This window comes from Xiphophorus maculatus, chromosome 4, assembly GCF_002775205.1.
Source record: "Xiphophorus maculatus strain JP 163 A chromosome 4, X_maculatus-5.0-male, whole genome shotgun sequence".
NCBI lineage: Eukaryota > Metazoa > Chordata > Actinopteri > Cyprinodontiformes > Poeciliidae > Xiphophorus > Xiphophorus maculatus.
In genome coordinates this window covers 29,178,242-29,196,561 of record NC_036446.1, presented here as the reverse complement: position 1 = coordinate 29,196,561, position 18,320 = coordinate 29,178,242, and the positions used below count along the sequence as shown (strand labels likewise).

Sequence of the window (18,320 nt, the reverse complement as noted above, 5' to 3'; positions counted from 1 at the left end):
ACAGCGGGACACTTTAGCTTTGCTTGATTCAACATGCCTAGCATTCTTCCATCATTGCTGTGGGGCAAAAACCTTGGATCTCCCTTTTTAGCCATGTCAGTTTTCTTATGGAAATCAGCTTATATTGATCACCATCCTCATCTGTCTGGACTTTTGTTAATACATTTCCAATTAAAAATATCAAAAGAGCATGTATCTTTGACCAAATAGTATATATTTACATTTAGAAGCCAGATGCTTCTTTTGTATAATGCTACGCTGCTTAGCCACACCTTGATGCATAAAGTGTTTAATCGGTCCTGGTGTATAAATAAATATACAACAACATATACAATATATATAAATATATTTAAGTATAATAAATATGCCAGGACCGTATTTATTACCAGCAGCCAGACCTGATGGATAAACATGAGATGGATTCGGATCAGCATTTTCAGTGTGGGTTTCTGTATTAAAGAGGGGTTAGTTGATGTTAAACAAACTGAAAATATACCTAAGAGAGTTCCCCTAAAGCAGGAAAGGTTACAGTCCGAAGAGTGAAGGCAAAACCTCCTTGACCCTGAGAGAAAAGAAATGTTTAAAAGTATAAAAATATATGTTAAAGTGGTTTATTTTGAGATGAAAAAAGTCACTTTTTTTTTTTATTAAAAGAGTTTTCAGGGGTTCATATTTGATTCTTATGGACCTCAGATGAAAGTTATATGGAAAAGCTGGAGAAATCATTCTCATTTTAAGTAAACCATCCAAATCTGTTATGACAATTGGTAAGATTTGTTCTGCAGTTCATTGTTAAGTGTTTGGGAACACTTTTATTATAGTTGGATGTTCGGAACATTTTGTATATTGTAATATTCCATGAGTGGTTCACATTTTTATATTCATAGTCTCACTGTTTTTGCAGTTGAAGTGGAATAGATGCAGAATTTTGGTGTGTAATCAATTCAAGATGTTGTCAGTGGTTAGTATAAATATTTAACTTTTCTTTTAAAAACTAAAAATTACTCATTGTTAAACATTTTTTCCAGATAAACACAAATTTGAACAATCAATTATTATCATACGCATTATATGTCTTAAACTGAGCTACATGAACCTAAGCAAAACGTAAAAATAAAAACATTTCAAGTGTATTTATGATATATGTTATATAATTGCTAGGAGTACCGTTCTGTTTTAGACATTACATGGAAGGAAAAATCTGTTTCAGTGTCAATTCAATTTTTTACTTATCAGGAATTGACCCCACCAGGTTAATTCAAATCCGGTCACGCACCATGCAACAAAAAAAATGTGACGGAGCGTGCTGTGGTGGCGCAGGGGGGTGAACGCCCCACGTTTGGAGGCCTTAGTCCTCGTCGCGGACGTCGCGGGTTCGACTCCCGGTCCCGACAACCTTTGCCGCATGTCTTCCCCTCTCTCCTCACCCTCCTTCCTGTCTGCCTACTGTCGAAAAAATACGAGCCACTAGCGCCGCAAAAACTCTTCGGAGAAAAAAAAAGAAAAATGTGACAATACTTATAAAAAAATACTAATCAAGACATTTTTATATATCCGCAAAATCCATCAGATTAAGAATCAAAATTGTCTCCTGTGTTAAAATACAGTCAGAATGAAGCCAAGCTAATAATACTAATCTGCTCGTGTTCTGTTTTTCTTCTTTCTCCATTCCAAGATGAATACGATAAAAATGTGGGCAGATTTCTTTTGGAGGAGAAAAACCGTTTGTGATGGTGTTCAGTTAAAGCAAGGCTTCCCCTATTGGTGGAAATAACCCGTGATCAATCACTGCAGGTCACAGCCGACCTGCCACTTATCCTGGCTGTCTACGACAGAGCAGTGTAGGGATTTTAACACCGACACCAAACAGTATAACAGTAGGGTGCGCTAGGTTACGCCATGGAGGGGCTTTGTAGTTGATTCTTTGATTTGATATGACCAACTGTTTGGTTGTATTCCCCTTTATCCTTGTTATATTTGGGAATTTTGATCCAGTAAAAGTGTCTATGCCACTTTACTTCTTGAGTTGAAGTAAAGTGTAGGAATCAATTCTAACAGTATTCCCCCTCTTTTACCAGTTGCTAGGCACCACTCACCATATTCTGCTGTTGGAAATATTTCCTGTTGAATCAATGGTACCAATAGGCTTCAAATACATATTAAGGACTGACTGTGATCCAATGGGAAGAGTAGTCGTCTTGCAGTCTTAAAGTTGTGGCTTAATTTCCAGATTCCTGCTGTAACATGTCAACGTAGCTTTGGAGAAATTGATTTGCATATCGGTGTGTTATTGTTTGCACATTAGTGAGTGGGACTGGGTGAACATTTAATAAGACGGAAGATTTTAGCATCATAAAATTTAGTTGTGGCTTGCTTGTTGGAATTCTTTAAATTTTTTTGTTTAAAATTTAAAAACCAGGTACTAGATGCAAGGTGTCTGCACATCCTTAAAATGTCTTGTATTCATTTATCTAAAACTAAGGATTTAAAATGTCTTGACCTTAAATACGTAAATAGCAGGATCTAAATGTTGTCGTAGTAGCCCTATTTAATCTCGGGACTTTTCTCTCAGGCAACAGTTTGAGTCGCACACAGACATCTTCACTGCAATCTGTGGATCGAGGTGGTTGAGGATACCATTAATTTACCCTTGCTAGCGAGCTGGCTAGCTTTCTTGTGACTATCATTAGTAAGTTCAAATGGGTTGGCGGTTGGTTGAACGATGTTCGTCTTTGCCACCAGCTCACTTATGTTGCCAACCAAAGCAATACGTATGAAGATATAAACATGGGATTTTCTTTTGTACATTAGTCGTGATGCAGGTCTTACATTTTATTCATAATGGTCTTAAAATTTAGTTGGTCTGCAGAAAGAAACCCTGAAATGAGATTTTCTAAATAACAGCTTGTTTTTCCGATATCGAGGTAATTTTATTGATTTGGATTAATTCAAACATAACCGAAAGCCGATGGACTCACCAAAGAACATCAGGACGCAGAAGAATAAGAAAGGATTTTCCCAGAAAAATAGTTTTTTTCTCCATCTTTCAAATGCAGTAACTGCTTCTGTTGCTGCCGCTCCTCCAGTAAACGCTATAAATTCTTCATCAATGAAGTCTGTCGGCTTCATGATGCCTTCAGGGTCAGCTTTCGCTGCAGACACACCCTCTCAGACGGGTTTCTGTTTTCATCCCGCGCTATTGGTCTCATGTTTTAAACAGTCTCTCTGGTGCTCATTAGGCGTTAGGATGGGTGAGGAATGTTGCCAAACCTTTGCTTGATAGCTAGCAATAAAACACTTGGACACGTCTGCCGGGACGTCGTTCCAGAGGATGATCATTGTCTTCTGTTGCATTGTTATTCTGCCATATAGGCAGAAGAAAGCTGCATAGAAAACCCCAACAACTTCCAACCTGCATTGTGCATGACGGATCCAGACTAGAGCCAGCACGAGCAAACATCCTGGTTTCATGGCATTGCAGAACAGCAATTACAGCTGTAATATTTGTTATTGTATATATTTACAATTGCAGGATGTAAAAAAAAAAAAACTGTTCTTTTTGGAAATAGGTAATGCACAGATGAATTTTGACCAATCCTCTGTCAGACACGACCTGCAAGAAACAACAGACCGTTCATAAAGAAGAAGAAAAAAGTTTCAACACATGTAGAATAGATGGGCGGTGCTCCTGGGAACCATCTGTGTTTTGCACAGACTGCTGTTTTGGTTATAGCGGTTGCTAGAACGCGTCACTGCTATCTGTTGAGATCCTTATCTATGGCCCGTGAACTAGATTAAAAATAAAACAGAGTTTGGCACTTACACAAAAATACATCATTCCTCTCATTTAAAACTGTATCGTAGATAATGCCTACAGTTGCAAAATTAATACACTGGCTGTTACAACTACATTTATGTTAGCTAGACCATAATCTTTTTTTTGTTGTCTTGATTTTGTCATGCATGCCAACTTAGATAAAAACATGCAGTTAATTTAGTAGCAGCTTGTAATCAAACATGCATGTTGCACAGAAAATTAGACCTTTCTGCTGCTATTTTAAATCATCATTACTCTGCAAACCAAAATATTTTTAGTCCTGAAAACATGTTGTTTTCCAGTTAGCTGACCTGTAGTGGAGATGAAATGGATTAGGCTGAAAAGCGTATCACGATGTAAGCCTTCCATATCAGTCTATATCGGGTCATTTTTTAACAGATTTTTGTTTTACATCTTTGAAATACTTCCAAACTGGTGGCATGACCTTTCCTGTTTTATCCACAGTTTTTTTCTTCCCACATGTTGTTTAGTTTTAATCGGTTATGAATCACGGTGGCAAAACCTGAAACATCTGCTGTGCAAGTTACACTACGGGATGTTGCTAGATAATCAAAAAGTGAATGAGCTCATTGATAAGATAAGACAGAGCAGCAAAAGCCTTTCCTCTGCCTACATCTCCCAGAATTCTGTGTTCTGGATTGGAGTTCATTGAAATAATTTTCATGTTTATTGTGACATATATTATTATTGATTCATTGTCCAGCCCTTAAATGGATGTATGAAAAGTACACAAAAAATAGTCGACTCTATTCCCAAGAATCATTAACAACAAAAACCAAACACATAATTCCTTTTCTTTTTGTGCTAATTCTATACACACATTTAAATTCATTTGAAATTTCAAGCTTTTATATTTTAGATATTTGGGAAACCAAATTAAGATCTACATCATATTTTTAGCTTTGCAAAAGGTTGTGTTGGTCTGGTAGGGGCTCTTGTTGGCCTGGTAACTCGTTGGCACCTCATAATTGCGGAGGAAACGCAGAACATGGATTTAATCACACCAACTAAGTCAATAACGGCCTTTTGTCATCTGTCATAGGGTAACAATGCAGCACTTCTGATGGCTGCTTCACACGATGAGAGAGAGGCATTCACAGCCTCGCTAAGGCGAGCGAGAGCAAAGGCATGAGTCAGACAGAGTCTGGAGAAGTTGAGAGACGACAGAGGACGAGAAAAAGAAGGGAGGGAGGCGAAGGAGGAGGGTGGGACCGGAGCTGGAGTTTGGTTGGAGGCTGCCTCTGTGGCAGCCAGAGGTGAGGCTTAGCCGACAGCTTCAGCCTCTCCTCAAAAGCGCTCCTCGTGGATTTTCTTTCTCCCCCACTCCAATCCATAAAAACCCTGTTCTGGATATTTGTAGGAAAATGTACGAACGACACAAGCGGAGGTACAGCCTCTGTGCCAAAGGAGAGCGCGCGGTGGACGTGGTTCTCATCAAGGTAGGCCACTTCCCTGCACTTTTCAAACAAAGTTGTTTTGGCGTTACAATACGGCCGGTGCCACAGTAATAACAGTCATTTTGGAGCAGAAGCTTTGAACGCGAAGCCGTTAAGAGCTGCAGACAGATAAAAATGTAATGGCAAAAGTAGTAAAAGGCAGGGGGAGAAATTTGAAAGCGGGACCCAATTCCTAAAAGCAAACCATAAAAAAAAGGAGGCCAGAGATAAGTAATGTTCATCATTACTTTAAATGAAGTCAATTTAATAGCGCCTCGTGAAGTGAATTAGCAGCCCCAGTTCCTGAGACAGGTTGGTATTGCAGGCCTGGTAAGGCTGACTCATAAAAGCTCTTCCAAAATAAAAACAAAAAACTGTTTTTTTCTTAAACAAAGCATTACCAGAAGTATCATAAATTGCTTCAGTGTGCTTTGACAAATCTGTGGGGGTCTATCATGGGTGTTTCAAGGGTTTTCTGTTGTGTTGCACGCTGGTGCATGATTGCACGTTTGTTGATAGTGGCCCTTCAGACACAGAGTGCTTATTATTCGAGGCGTAGTGTGGTTTCTGCATGGAAGCTCGTGCATATGCTTATGCTTTATGTGACACCATGGCGGATGCCTATTCTCTGTCCATCTCTGTGGAGCGACTGTGCATAAAACTTAATGAGGCTGAGGCTGTTAAAGGTCTTCCCAGGGTTATTTGGTCAGCACAGCGGGTACTTGTCCGACAAACTGCAGCTTATACAGAGTATAAACTTCTCTGAAAATGGCTGTCGTACTGTAACAATATATCCTCTCGAGTACTGAACTGTAAAGATTTTGTGTCAAATCGGTTGAAATGAGAGCTAAGTGGAGTTTTTCTGTTTTGTTTTTTTTTTGTAAATGGGCTTTTGCACGGCTCCCAAAAGGGGAATGCTATTTAAAGCCCTAAATGGCACCTTTTCTTTTCTACACACAGAACTCTACTGTATAGCAAGTTTTTTTTTTTTGTCCACTGTGGAGTTTTGTTTGCCTTGATTGCTGATTTGTGTCTACACTATTTCGACATTAATCACAATCCATTAATTTTTGCAGTGTACAACCTGCTCCAAGCCAAAAATGGAGCAGATTGGTGACAAACAAAATCACACGTCGCGATTTAGTGATCCACACAAGATGTTTCAGAGGATCGAACATCACCTGATCGAGTCATAATTTACTCTCACTTAGGCTTGGAAAACCAATCTGTCATTTGTCAACAATGCTGCTCCCAGCTGAAATCTAAACCAACATACGTATTTTGCTCAAATTAAATATAAAAGTGTAGTCACACCCTTCATCCCCAGTTGTTCCACAAACATGCAAGAGAAAGGCCTCGGTTGACATATGTTCAATTATTTTACTTTTTATCTCAAAACCAAAAAGTTCACATTGGTTTCTAGCATTTAAGCTAACCAAACCCTGCATCTACTCAAGATCTTGGGTTTAAAACATCAAGTTCCAGGGTAATGCTGCAGTCAGCTGTGTGCAGCTGACTGTACACAGGCAGTCAGCTGCCTGAAAAGAAGCTCCTACATTTTCTGTCATATTAATAAGACTACTGTTGTGAAACTAAGCAAACGCCACTCCATGTTTTCAATCTGTCAATTTACAGTTAACCTTTGCACTAATCGATGCTTTCCCTGCCGGTGGGACCTTCACTCATTTGGTTATACCTCATGATCATTGGTGATTGAAATAAGTAGCCAGAGCAGCAGATCAAAAGCTTGATCTGCTCATCTCTTCCTTCATAAAGCTACATCTTGGAGCATCTTTGCCATTGACGATCAAGCCATGTTCATAACATTCCTGGCATAAAGTCCCCACAGAAGCTCCGAGTTGTGTCGAACTCTGTGCTTCTGTGACGCTTGCAATACATACAGCACAGAGAAAACCAAATGAGAATGAAAGTGTAGAGTTGTGTTAAACTCCTTATTATAATGTAAATAGAGGAGTAGATAGTTTAACCTGTTGAGGATATAAAGAAAGTAAGTAGGGTGCAGAAGTTAGACTGTAACAAGTCCAGCGCACTGCATGCCCACATTTCCCCGCCCTCCTTTGCTTCTGCCAATCACACATGTCCCCAGTACGCTTTGATATGCAACGCTGGCGATGATTTGCACTTCACTCACCTAGGTCTGTCACGATGACAAATTTTGCTGGACAATAAATTGTTCCAGAAGTTATTGCAATATTGTTGTTTTGAGACCTTTTTCAAGTAATACTATGGTAATGGCATTAAAATACAAGATCATAATAATGCAAGATTATTGATCTCAAAGATCAATAAACTTTCAATTCTAATGAACATTTAACAGTGGAACTGGAAGACATTTTAAATATCTAAAATAAAACAAAACAGAAGCAACAAATAAAATGAATTATAAAGACTGTGTAAACAAGATTGTCCTTCAAAAAAAGGGCTAGTTGAGACCAAAATAAAAGAGTGAAGACTACAGTCATCCAGTTTTTGGTAGAAAGAGAAAAGAGAAAAATGATAGTGTAAATGGAAATGAATGATTTTGCTTTATCATGCAATTAATTGATTTATTACTAATTGCGACTGGCCTAGACTGACCCTGCCATTACAGCAAGCAACAAAATGGAAGACGCTAAACAAAAGCTAAAAAGAGAAGTTACTGCTTACTTAAATATTGGTCTAACAACAAAAGCAGTAAAATCTTAATTAAAATAACGTGGCGTTTACTTCTTGCTCAGTCCTATAATAAATACATTTGTCGGGTCGGATCAAGCTCAAACATTATGTCTATGGCCTCTTCTCGGGATGGATTTTTTTAGCTGCGGTCTCAACTCTAATCTGTTTTTAAGATCTTGAGGGTGTCATTTGTGTTTTTCAGCATTGATGGACTTTGATCAAAGAATGACCTTTATCGCACATGCAAGTACTTTTCTGTTGAATGTGAGTCATGCTGAGGTTCACATCTGGAAGAAGGTGGACTGCTCCCTCCGTACTGGAAACTAGTCTCCATCACAAACAGACAATTTCTGTACAAAGTTCACTTTAAAAACACTACTGGGCTTGTCTGCATTTGCCCATAGCTACCGGTTGGGACTTAGGGATGAGGGCACATGAAGGAGAGTATCTGGGAAAGTTTCCCTGCTACACATAACGCCTCACTTTGGTTTATTTTTTCCTTCCTGGACTTGTTCTAATGTCAGCCTCTCGCTACAAAACAAGGCTAGAATAGCAACAGTGTGTGTGACAGAGAGAGACAGTCTGACAGAGGAGCAGGGAGTAAAAGAGAGTGAGCGATATGATGGTGTGGGAAAAGGCAGTGGCTGGCTAACGGTTTCCTCTGCCCTCGGATGGAAACAGGCATTTGGCCAAATGACTTCATTCCAACCAGCGTTTAACATCCCAGCGTCTCTCCTGGCCAGGAGTCACAGAACACATCATTACTCTACTTACCAAGTACAGTCACCGTGAATGAGCCTTTATGCTCGACTAACTAACTTAGCAGTACAGTAGATCGATGTGTAAGTACTGCATGCGGTTCCACAGATAGATGGGGAAACGCCCAACAGGCTTGGGAAAGCTATTCAGTAAGTCTTTCTTTCCACTTTTGGGAACTTATTTCCTGTTTATTATTCAATGTTTTCAGGGAAAATGGCAATGCTGCATTGTTGATTACTGTTTACTTTGAAATACAGAAGAAAAAACGATATGGATGAAATATTTCTGGAAATATTTCTTACTGTGCTGCGGTCAACTTGACAAATTTCAGAATTTCTAAGAAGTTGCTGTGGAAAGTGTGCTTCTTCTGATGGTTTTCAAATTACTAAGTTGTTTTCATCCATCCATTTGTCCATCTATCCATCATCTGTCTGTCATTCTCCCAATTCATCCATCTGTACGTGAATACTTTTCTCGGCCTGTCTGTCCAGACATTTTCCTCTCATTCTATCTATCTGCCCTTTTCCTAAATCATCCATCCATCCATCCATCCATCCATCCATCCATCCATCCATCCATCCAACCAACTAACCAACAGTCCATCCGTCCGTCCCATCCTTCTTCCAATCCATTCTGCCACATATGAATCCTTTTCAGTCCATCCATTCTCCTCCCAATCTTCCATCCATCATCCATTTCTCCTTCTCCCAATCCATACATTCATACATGAAACCTTTTCTGTCTTTTCATCTATTCTCTTCCCAATCCATCCATCTTCCCTCCAAGTCCATCCATCCTTCTTCCAATCTATTCAACCATTCTTTTCCCATCCATTCATTCATCCATCCACTCTTCTCCCAATTCATCCATTTGTCCATACTCCCTCCAAATCCATCCACCTGTCTGTCTTTCTTATCCGTTGGTCCATCCATCTGTATGTCCTTCTCCAAATCCATCCTTTTCTCCATCCATCTCTCTTTCCCTCCTACCTGCAGGTTCCATCCTTTAGCTTAAAAGAATTGACTGGGAACTCTGGGGATGTTCATCCAGGAAAGGATGCATTTTGTACCTTGGACAATGTGTAGAATATTTCATGTTGACCAGCTATAGCATTGTTGCCCAATGATGGATACAGTAACAAGGTCTGCCTTGTTACACGTTCATGTGGTTGTTATTTTGACTCCTGGCATCCATATAAACACTCTTCTAGACTAACCAAACATCTCACAGAGCAGCGGCTCCTCCTACAGTTGCAGCGTCTGCCTGTCAGCAGGACACAATAAAAACGGCAGAGAAGAGGCTCAGAGAACACAAAGAGTCGAGATGTTTCATTTACCTTCAACTTAGAGGAGGGGGATAGAGTAATGCTGATTATTGTTGTTTATGATTTCAGGGGGAAAAAAAATTAGTCTGTGCAGAAAGTGCATTTCCCAGGTTCACCTGAGAATAGCTGCATCCCGAGGCCGGCTGCTCGCCAGCGTCGCATATCAAAGCGTGCCGCGTAAACACGCCTGGCTTGGGAACAGCCATGCTGTCTGCCATGGCATCCTTCAGTGCTGCACAACCTCTCTGGCTGCACGCCTGTTTGAAAACAAGGCAGCAGTCCAACTTCTGCATGCTCTGCCACGCACGCACACACACGCACACACTCACTCACTCAGCAGTCTGTCTTTTATTTTTAAACCAGATGTGTTTTTACTGGGTGCAGTTTAGATTCCCCCGATACTACAAATATGCACAAGACTCAGAGTACGGGCTGGCAGTCGGGGTTGATCGGCTCCATCGCCGACTGACTCGTTGTTTTGCAGGCCTCACTGGCCGACGCCTCGAGACTCTGCTGATCACAACATCCTGAAAATAATCCTGCTTTATTTCCGCTTTTCTTCACCAGCGTGTTCACGCATCCTTAAAAACGCTTAAATTCATTCATCTGAAATGAGGCCTTAAAATGTCTTAAATGCATTCAGAAATTGAATTTAAGACATTTAAAACTCACGGGTCTTATATTTTTCTAGTGTATTATATATTGTGATTATTCCATCACACTTGAATAAGTATGTTCATGAAATAATTATTAAAAAACATGCCCTGCCTTCATTCTCCTACTATTCCTGTCGCCGTCTTCATCTTTTTTCGCCACTAGTAACATTTAATTACGTTTCAATACAGCCAAAAAAAATCACCTGATCCTTGCGCAAAATCTTTTAATCAGAAAACATGTTTTTAAAAAATTAGCATGTTTACATTAAACAATCGATCTATAGTTAATCTAAAAAATAATAAAATTTTTCTTCAATAGTTTTATATAGATTTCCATATATAGGTATATGTGTGTGTGCAGTTTTGTTTTGTACATTGTTGTGAAGCGGGTCGTAAATTTCATATATAATGGTGTTAAAAAGGTTTAAAATCTTAATTTTGAGTTGGTGAAACCTGCAGAAACCCTATTTGTGATAGTTAGTGATGTTGAAGCTGTTTTATTCAAGAAGTTAATGACGTGAAATCCGAGGGGTTTTATTAACTGCCTTCTCAGCTGTATCCTGTAATAGTCGCTATACATTTTTATTCCATCAACTCAGCCAAAATAAAGAGGCATCAGTTTTTGGTTTCTCAATGGTCTGATCAATTCACAGCTGTACATTTCATTCCCCATCACTCCAGGTCATTCAGCGCCAACAATCTTCTAATTTTGTTCTTTCTGTAAACGTATTTTATTTTAGCTCCCATTCCTATTCCTCATTTGAGTGCGTTTCTAACATTCCAGTGCCACTTTCCCTGATGAGGTTAATCCACACCGGCCCCTTTGTAGCAAGCAGCAACGGGAACCCGCGGAATCTGTGCAGGCATTTACAGTGCATCTTTCACGTTTGCGTGTGTGTGTGTGTGTGTGTGTGTGTACCGAAGCCCTCTGTGACCAGCTAATCTTTCCTCGTCAGCGTGTTTGTTCTTTCTCAGCTGGCCCTGTTTGATATCTGAACACAGCTGCAAGGGAAAGGAGGAAAAAAAAGAAAAAAGAATCTGCATCTAAGTGTGTGGGATTTGTTGTGTGCACGTGAGATTTGATGAAGGAGCCAAGGCAACACAAGCAAGCTTTTATCATGTGGCTCTGCTGAACAGGTTGCAGGTAGGAGTGTTTTATGTAGGCGAGTAGAGGTGTGTGTGTTTACAGGAAAGCTAAAGTATAAAGGCTCTAGCTCACTCCTCCCAGGCCTGGACAACAGAGCTCAGTGTTTCTCTGGGTCAGTGGGCTAGTCGATAGCGTGCGCTGGGAGAGCAGAGGGTTAGTTTCTCAAACCCCCACTGGAGTTGACCTTCGTGGTAGTGCTGAGTCTCTCATCCGGTCTTGGGTATTTATGTTTTTTTGTAATATCTGATGAAAATCTATGGGAAATCCATGGCAAACATAAAAGCTGTCAAACGTTAAAAAAAGGTAAGCCTCTACATCTATCCATGCCATCACCAACTGTTTTTAAAAGCTGCAACTGTACAGAATTAACTCGCAAAGACGAATGATGAAAATAAGCACAGAGTTCACCAGGTATATGGTTAGTAACGGTTATTTTAGAAATCGATTAATCTTTTGATCTGATAATCAGGTAAAAAAAAAACTGGCCCATTCTTCATTGAAGATTTTTCATTTAACCACTTAAGCCTCCTTTATGCAATATTAGAAACTTGTTAAAGGATGCAAATATTTCAATTCCTTTTTTTCCAAGTGTCAAAAATACCATTGATTAATCAATCAATCAAATATAAATGTTTTTCACTAGCCTCTCCCAGCCTCTTTTACTTGAGGCACTCTCAACTTAAATCCATCTTTGCCTCTTTGACCCTCGCTTTTCTGCATCTGAATTGTGCCTGTTAACACGCACACACCCCCTAGCCCATCATCTACAGTCTAATGTTTAATTCATATATCATAAAAATGGGGATTCTTTTTCCGTAAAAGCTACACCCTGGTCTTTAATATCTTTGTCCAGAGGTGAGATCTCTCAATGTCGTTGGCGTTGACTTGAAGGCTTTTCTTTACGGAGACTATTAGCCAGAAACATATTAACCTTAAGTAAGACGTCAGTCTGTATGATCCACAAGTCTAAATTATGTTGCCTGTGCAAAAATATTTCTTCTACACCAAAATAATCTCCTCATAGATATTCTGAGCTTGAAATGTAGAAACCCTCCAACTTAATAGGAATATGTCACAATCAATAAAAATATATTTTATTTCGTCTCAGAAGGAGTGGAAATTGGTGAATAAATCTTCTCAGTGCCTCCGGACTATTCCATCTGTGGCTCGCATTCTTACAGATACGCTTTCTTTTATTTTGCAGTTGCATTTTTTCTGACTATTTTTTTCTACACTTTGTGCACAAGGACTCTTATGACGGCGTATTAGTTCCAGACTAAACATCGTTTTGTTTTTTAATTATGAGAATAGAGTCATAATTTTACAAGAATGCAGTCATAACATTGGCAGAATAAAGACTCAGTATTGCCAGTTCATTCTTTGACATGGACAAAGTCGTTGGCTCAATTGTTTCGAATCCCTGCTACTCACAATAATTTGATGCTGATGCACTAAAGGGCTAAGTATTTTCTTATTTGTGTGACTGATAACTTCAACTGTACAACTTTTTATTATTTTTTTGTGTTGGCATTCTCAGAAAATTACTACTTCATTGTCCTAATATTACGACTTTATTTTGGTAAAATTATGACTTTGTTCTCAAATTATTACGACTTTATTCTTATGGGTGTTTTATTATTACGACTTTATTCTTGTATTATTATGACTTTATCCTTGCTTTATTATGACATTACTCTTTTAATATTATGACTTTGTTCTTGTTTTATGGCAACTTTGTTCTCATATTATTATCCTCATATTATATTGACTTTGTTCTCTTATTATTACAACTTTTTTTCTTGTAATATCTCAACTTTATGGTCGTATGACAAAATTCTTGCAACATTTTGACCTTTTTTCATTTTATTACAACTATTCTCATATTATACTGACCTTATTCTCATATTATTCGAACTTTATTTTGTAATATGACTTTTTTTTATCACAATTTTATTCCCGTATTTTACTCCCATATTCCTTGCATTATTTTGACTTTGTTCTCATATTATAACTACATCTCGCATTATTGCAACTTTTTTCTCAGATTATTTCAACTTTATTATTGTCTGACAATGTTCTTGCAATATTACAACTTTATTCTTGTAATTAATTTAAAAAAAAGCATCTTAGCCTGGCCTAAATACTCAGCCACAGACTCTGGAAAACCTGACTGTGTCAAAAATGTGACAGCCAAACAGCAGGAAGTTACGTCGAGTGAATAGAATAGAGAGCTGAACAGGAAGATGGTCCCCAAATTCATCTCTTCTCCGGGCCCCAGAAAATCTTGGACCGGCTCTGAATAAACGCTACAGAGTCCATTAAAGTGCCTGGCGTGCCAACAGTTGGTGAGTGAAATTCGACCCGACTCTTGTTGGACCAACACCTTTTGTTTTCCCAGAAGAAAACAGGACGTGGCCTTCAGATCATAAAGCTGTTTATTCCCAACTCAAGACTCCGTTTTTGTACGGGCAAGTTTAAAGGCTAACGCTAAAGCTTGCTGATCTGAGCCAGACTTAGCGTGAGCTTACCGGGGGTGGAAGCTAAATGGGCGAATTAAGGAGGGGAGGAAACGAGCTAAAGAAAGACTGGAACAAAGCAAAGAGAAACACAGTAATGAAGACAAAAAATAAAAGCATCTCTGTTTGCAGATATCAGATTAACAGGCTGTGCTTTTGTTGTGTAGTTGTCAGCTCAACAACCAATGGCAAAGTGGGTTGAAATGAAAAAAAAAAGAAGTTATTTGGTGATATTTATAGTAGGAAGCAGCTCAAAGTGGGAGCAGTTTTATTTCCCTTTCATGGACAGCCTTAATTAAAAGTTAGGAAGCTTCTCTGAGGCTAGCTAGCTTTTGAGTTAGCTGTGGTGACCTGCTGTCTCTCTTCCTCTCTGTAACACACACACTCACCACCACAGCTGTTGTGTAGACATTAATCCCACAGAGGAAGCAGCGCAACAGCGTTGTGACCACACATCTCAAATAGGCCACTCGTGCGTATCTGAGCGGCGGTGTGTTTTGAGCGGAGAAAAAAGTTGGATCTTTTTCAAGTAACTTCCTCTGTGGGCCAGACGAAGACCCCGGCCCCCCGACGGGAACCACAGAGTCCCACGAACATTCGAGTCGTTTACGTTCGCCTCTCATAAAGTGGCGAGCGTAACTGCTGCAGATTAGCAGCAGCAGCGCTCTCTTTAACAGACAATGTCGTTCTGCATCATTATTTCTTTGTGGGTGACGGTCACATGGTGATGAGGCTGATTCAGTGTCTTCCTGTTTCTGCAGATCCATCGAGACAGAGAGGCGTCGTTCCATCAGACTTGCAACACTCAGCACTCAGGTAGGAGGCTCCAGTTTCCTCCATCACTTTAGAAAGATGGCCTACTGTTTTATGATTGTTGATATTTTTTTAATGCTCTTGTTTTGTTGTGAAGTTTTAGATATTTCTATAAGCTTGCTGCTTTGTTTAATGTGTGGGTGTTTTCAGCTAGAAGCTCATCCTTTCAAAATTTAGCCAATCGATGTCCAACTTGACCGCTTTTCAGTCTGCTATCGCTTAGACAAAGCAAAGGCACAGTTTTTAGAGAGCATAGGTTACCTTGAACATAACTTAAAAAAAAACAAAACAAAAACAGAGAAGGCCCAGCAGTCTGTAGGGCCATTTTTTTTGCATCTCAGAAGAGGAAATGAAGGCAGATAAATACAACATAGATGTTCAAAAACACTAAGCTGAGACTTTTTCACATGCTGGTGGTTTTTGGATGTTCAGATCAAAGCAACAACCTTTGAGTTGGGTAAACATCAAAAGTTTTCTCAGGTCTTCTTTTCATGCAAGTGGTATCCAGCTCAGGAGATTAGATTACAATATTGTATTCGCAGTAAGGAGATGAGATTTTAGCTACGTTTCTTAGAAACGTAGCTAAAATAATCCAATCCGTGTTTGACAAGACCATGTAGTGTGATTTTTGGGCTAATTTAATTCTAAGGTGGTTATGGTGTAAAAAAAACATCGGAAATGTGTTTTTGCAAATAGATTTTTTTTATTTTTTTTTTTAGAAAAAGTCTGTCAGTATTTTAGACTTTGAATTATAGATGATCAAAGGCAGTCCAAATTCATAAAAAGAAATCTTTAGTTTAGCATCAGCATTACTTTATCAATAATACGTGATAATTGTTTTTGGTACAAATTTTTTGTTTCTCCACTCTGTTTCTCTGTATTTAGTTTTTCCACTAAGTACACTAAATGCTGCAACATTAGCATGACATTAAATATAAATATAATATAGTCAGTCGGAGCATTACATTAAATATAAATATAATATAGTCAGTCGGAGTGCTTGGCACTTTACCAAGTATTGTTATCCAGACTGAGCTGAAGTTTTTACTTTATTTAACACAACTTGAGAACTACTTAATTTCTACCTTCAAAATAAGAGAATTAAACATGGATACATGGTGTGAAACTTAAAGCACTCACCATCATATCTACTGTACGTAGTCTACGTACTTTTTTACTCTCGGCTCACCAGGCAAAGTCACTTGCTAACAGCAGTTAGCGCTTTGTCAGACGGCCTTCAGTTTTAATGTGGCATGTTAATATAATTGCTTGCGTAGCGTTTTGTCATTTAAAAGTGCATTTTTTTAAATAGTGCATAGATTTTTTTTGTATTTAACTTGACATTTTCTTTCCTTTTCCACCACCGTGGCTGTGTTTTTACTGAAAACATTGTGATGTGCTGCTGAGCTTTTCCTGCTTTCTTTTTGGTATGTTACTGCATGCAACGAGCAGGAGAAGAATGGAATGCATTATTTAGCTGGCTCCACGGGGGTGATGGCATTGGGATTATTTATGCACGCAGTTGAAGAGAGCTGAATTTCATTAGACTTAGAGAAAGTTGAAGATGAAGCAGGACTGTGGGAAGAGATGTGATGTAAACCCAGCTGAAGTCGAGGCAATAGTTGAAGTAACAGCAAGTGGCTCATGGGGAAACATGTCTCCACGGTGACTCGACTTCTTATGCCTTACATTCAGCGCTAGTTTAGGCTGACACTTCCCATTTCTCATGGTTGTGTTTCTTCACTCGCTTGGTGTTTTTGAAAAAAGACTGCGTCAAACTCTCAGCTAGATCCGTTGTGCATAGGCCAGTATTGTTCTCATGGTATGATAACCCACAGCAAAAATAGCATTAAAAATGTATGCAGTAATCTACAATTTCATCTAATAGTTTTTATTTGAAGTTATAACAGAAAATATAGGGTCTGCTGTTAGAATAATCTGCACCATGTGTCTATTTTCAATGGGAATACACCCTAATATCAAAACGTGGAAGAAATCTATATTAATTTTCAGCTAATTGAAATGCAGTGTGCATCAACAGGTGTGGGAGGGGGCTACCAATGCTTCACTTTGCTGCAGAAAACAACAATCATTCCAGCGCTTCCTCTGGCCTCTCATTAAAGGGACTTTAGATCGTTGGAGATTAATAGTGAAAAATCTTAGAGGTTTAAAAATGACCTTTTTTAAACCTTGGTGTAACTTGATATCAATTTCTTTATTTATATTGTTCATATAACATTTGCTACTGAAATAGGAAAGTTGGCTTTATGGTTTACATCATCAAAAGTACATCTGAACAACCTAGTTTTTGGTGGAAATGAATGTCCTTTGAACAAACAAGACTGAATTATTGATCTATAAGCAAAATACAAAGCAGGCAATAGACCAGTATAAAATATGAATGGTTTTATAGTTTGACACAAAAATATATTATGGAGTAGTTTAGTGATTCCACACTAATAGTTATAAATATTCCTACCTGTTACAGCAGTTCAAACACAGAACAAACCTTAATATTCACAATATACAGAGTAGATTGTATATCTCCTCCAAATAAGCTAATATTTGCAGTTTTCCTTATTTCTGCTATTGGTACATCACTGAGGTACCAAGATCTCTGGTATCTTAGCACTACCAAAGAAACTAACATTTACAGTTTTACTTATCTCAGCTCCTGGGTGTACAGCCAATCAGCTACTGTAAATAATAACATGGCACTCCAGGATTGGCTGCTTTGCAAACATGAGCATATAGCATGCAAAGTCGCATTACTGCTCGGTATTTCATTTTCCAAAGATGCAATTTCTTTGGAATTTTTGGCATATGCTGTAGGTAAAAAAGAAAAAATCTGCAAATTGGTAAAATTTCAACTAAATATTTGGAGTTACCTTCAACAGAAAAGTCAAATACTAAGACGCAAATAATCTAGAGTTCACTGTATGTTCCTCTGGTGTTACTTCTACATATTTTTAGGTTCGAGCTACACAGAGTAACATAGAGGGTAGGCGTGATTCTAGTAGGCGTGATTCTGGTCCTACAGCGTTTCATATTTATTAAGCAGTTGACGTCTTCAATAATAGTCTAAAAATATCAAAGACTTTTAAAGTTTTTTAAATCAGTTGATATAGCCAGTGACTGGTTCTTTGTATCAGGGT

At 38.7% G+C, this 18,320-nt stretch overlaps 1 protein-coding gene across 7 annotated transcripts in view; it reads left to right on the top strand.

The window, feature by feature from the left end:
• Positions 1-18,320, top strand: part of akap13 (A-kinase anchoring protein 13) — a 131,122-nt gene that overhangs the window by 52,568 nt on the left and 60,234 nt on the right. For 6 of the 7 annotated variants that reach the window (XM_023332768.1, XM_023332771.1, XM_023332770.1 and 3 more), the window contains exon 10: positions 15,114-15,168. In XM_023332768.1, coding sequence (XP_023188536.1) covers positions 15,114-15,168 — 55 coding nt within the window. Of the gene's footprint in view, positions 1-5,066; positions 5,095-5,198; positions 5,278-15,113; positions 15,169-18,320 lie in introns of those variants that run through there. The other variant, XM_023332772.1, reaches the window with a different exon arrangement.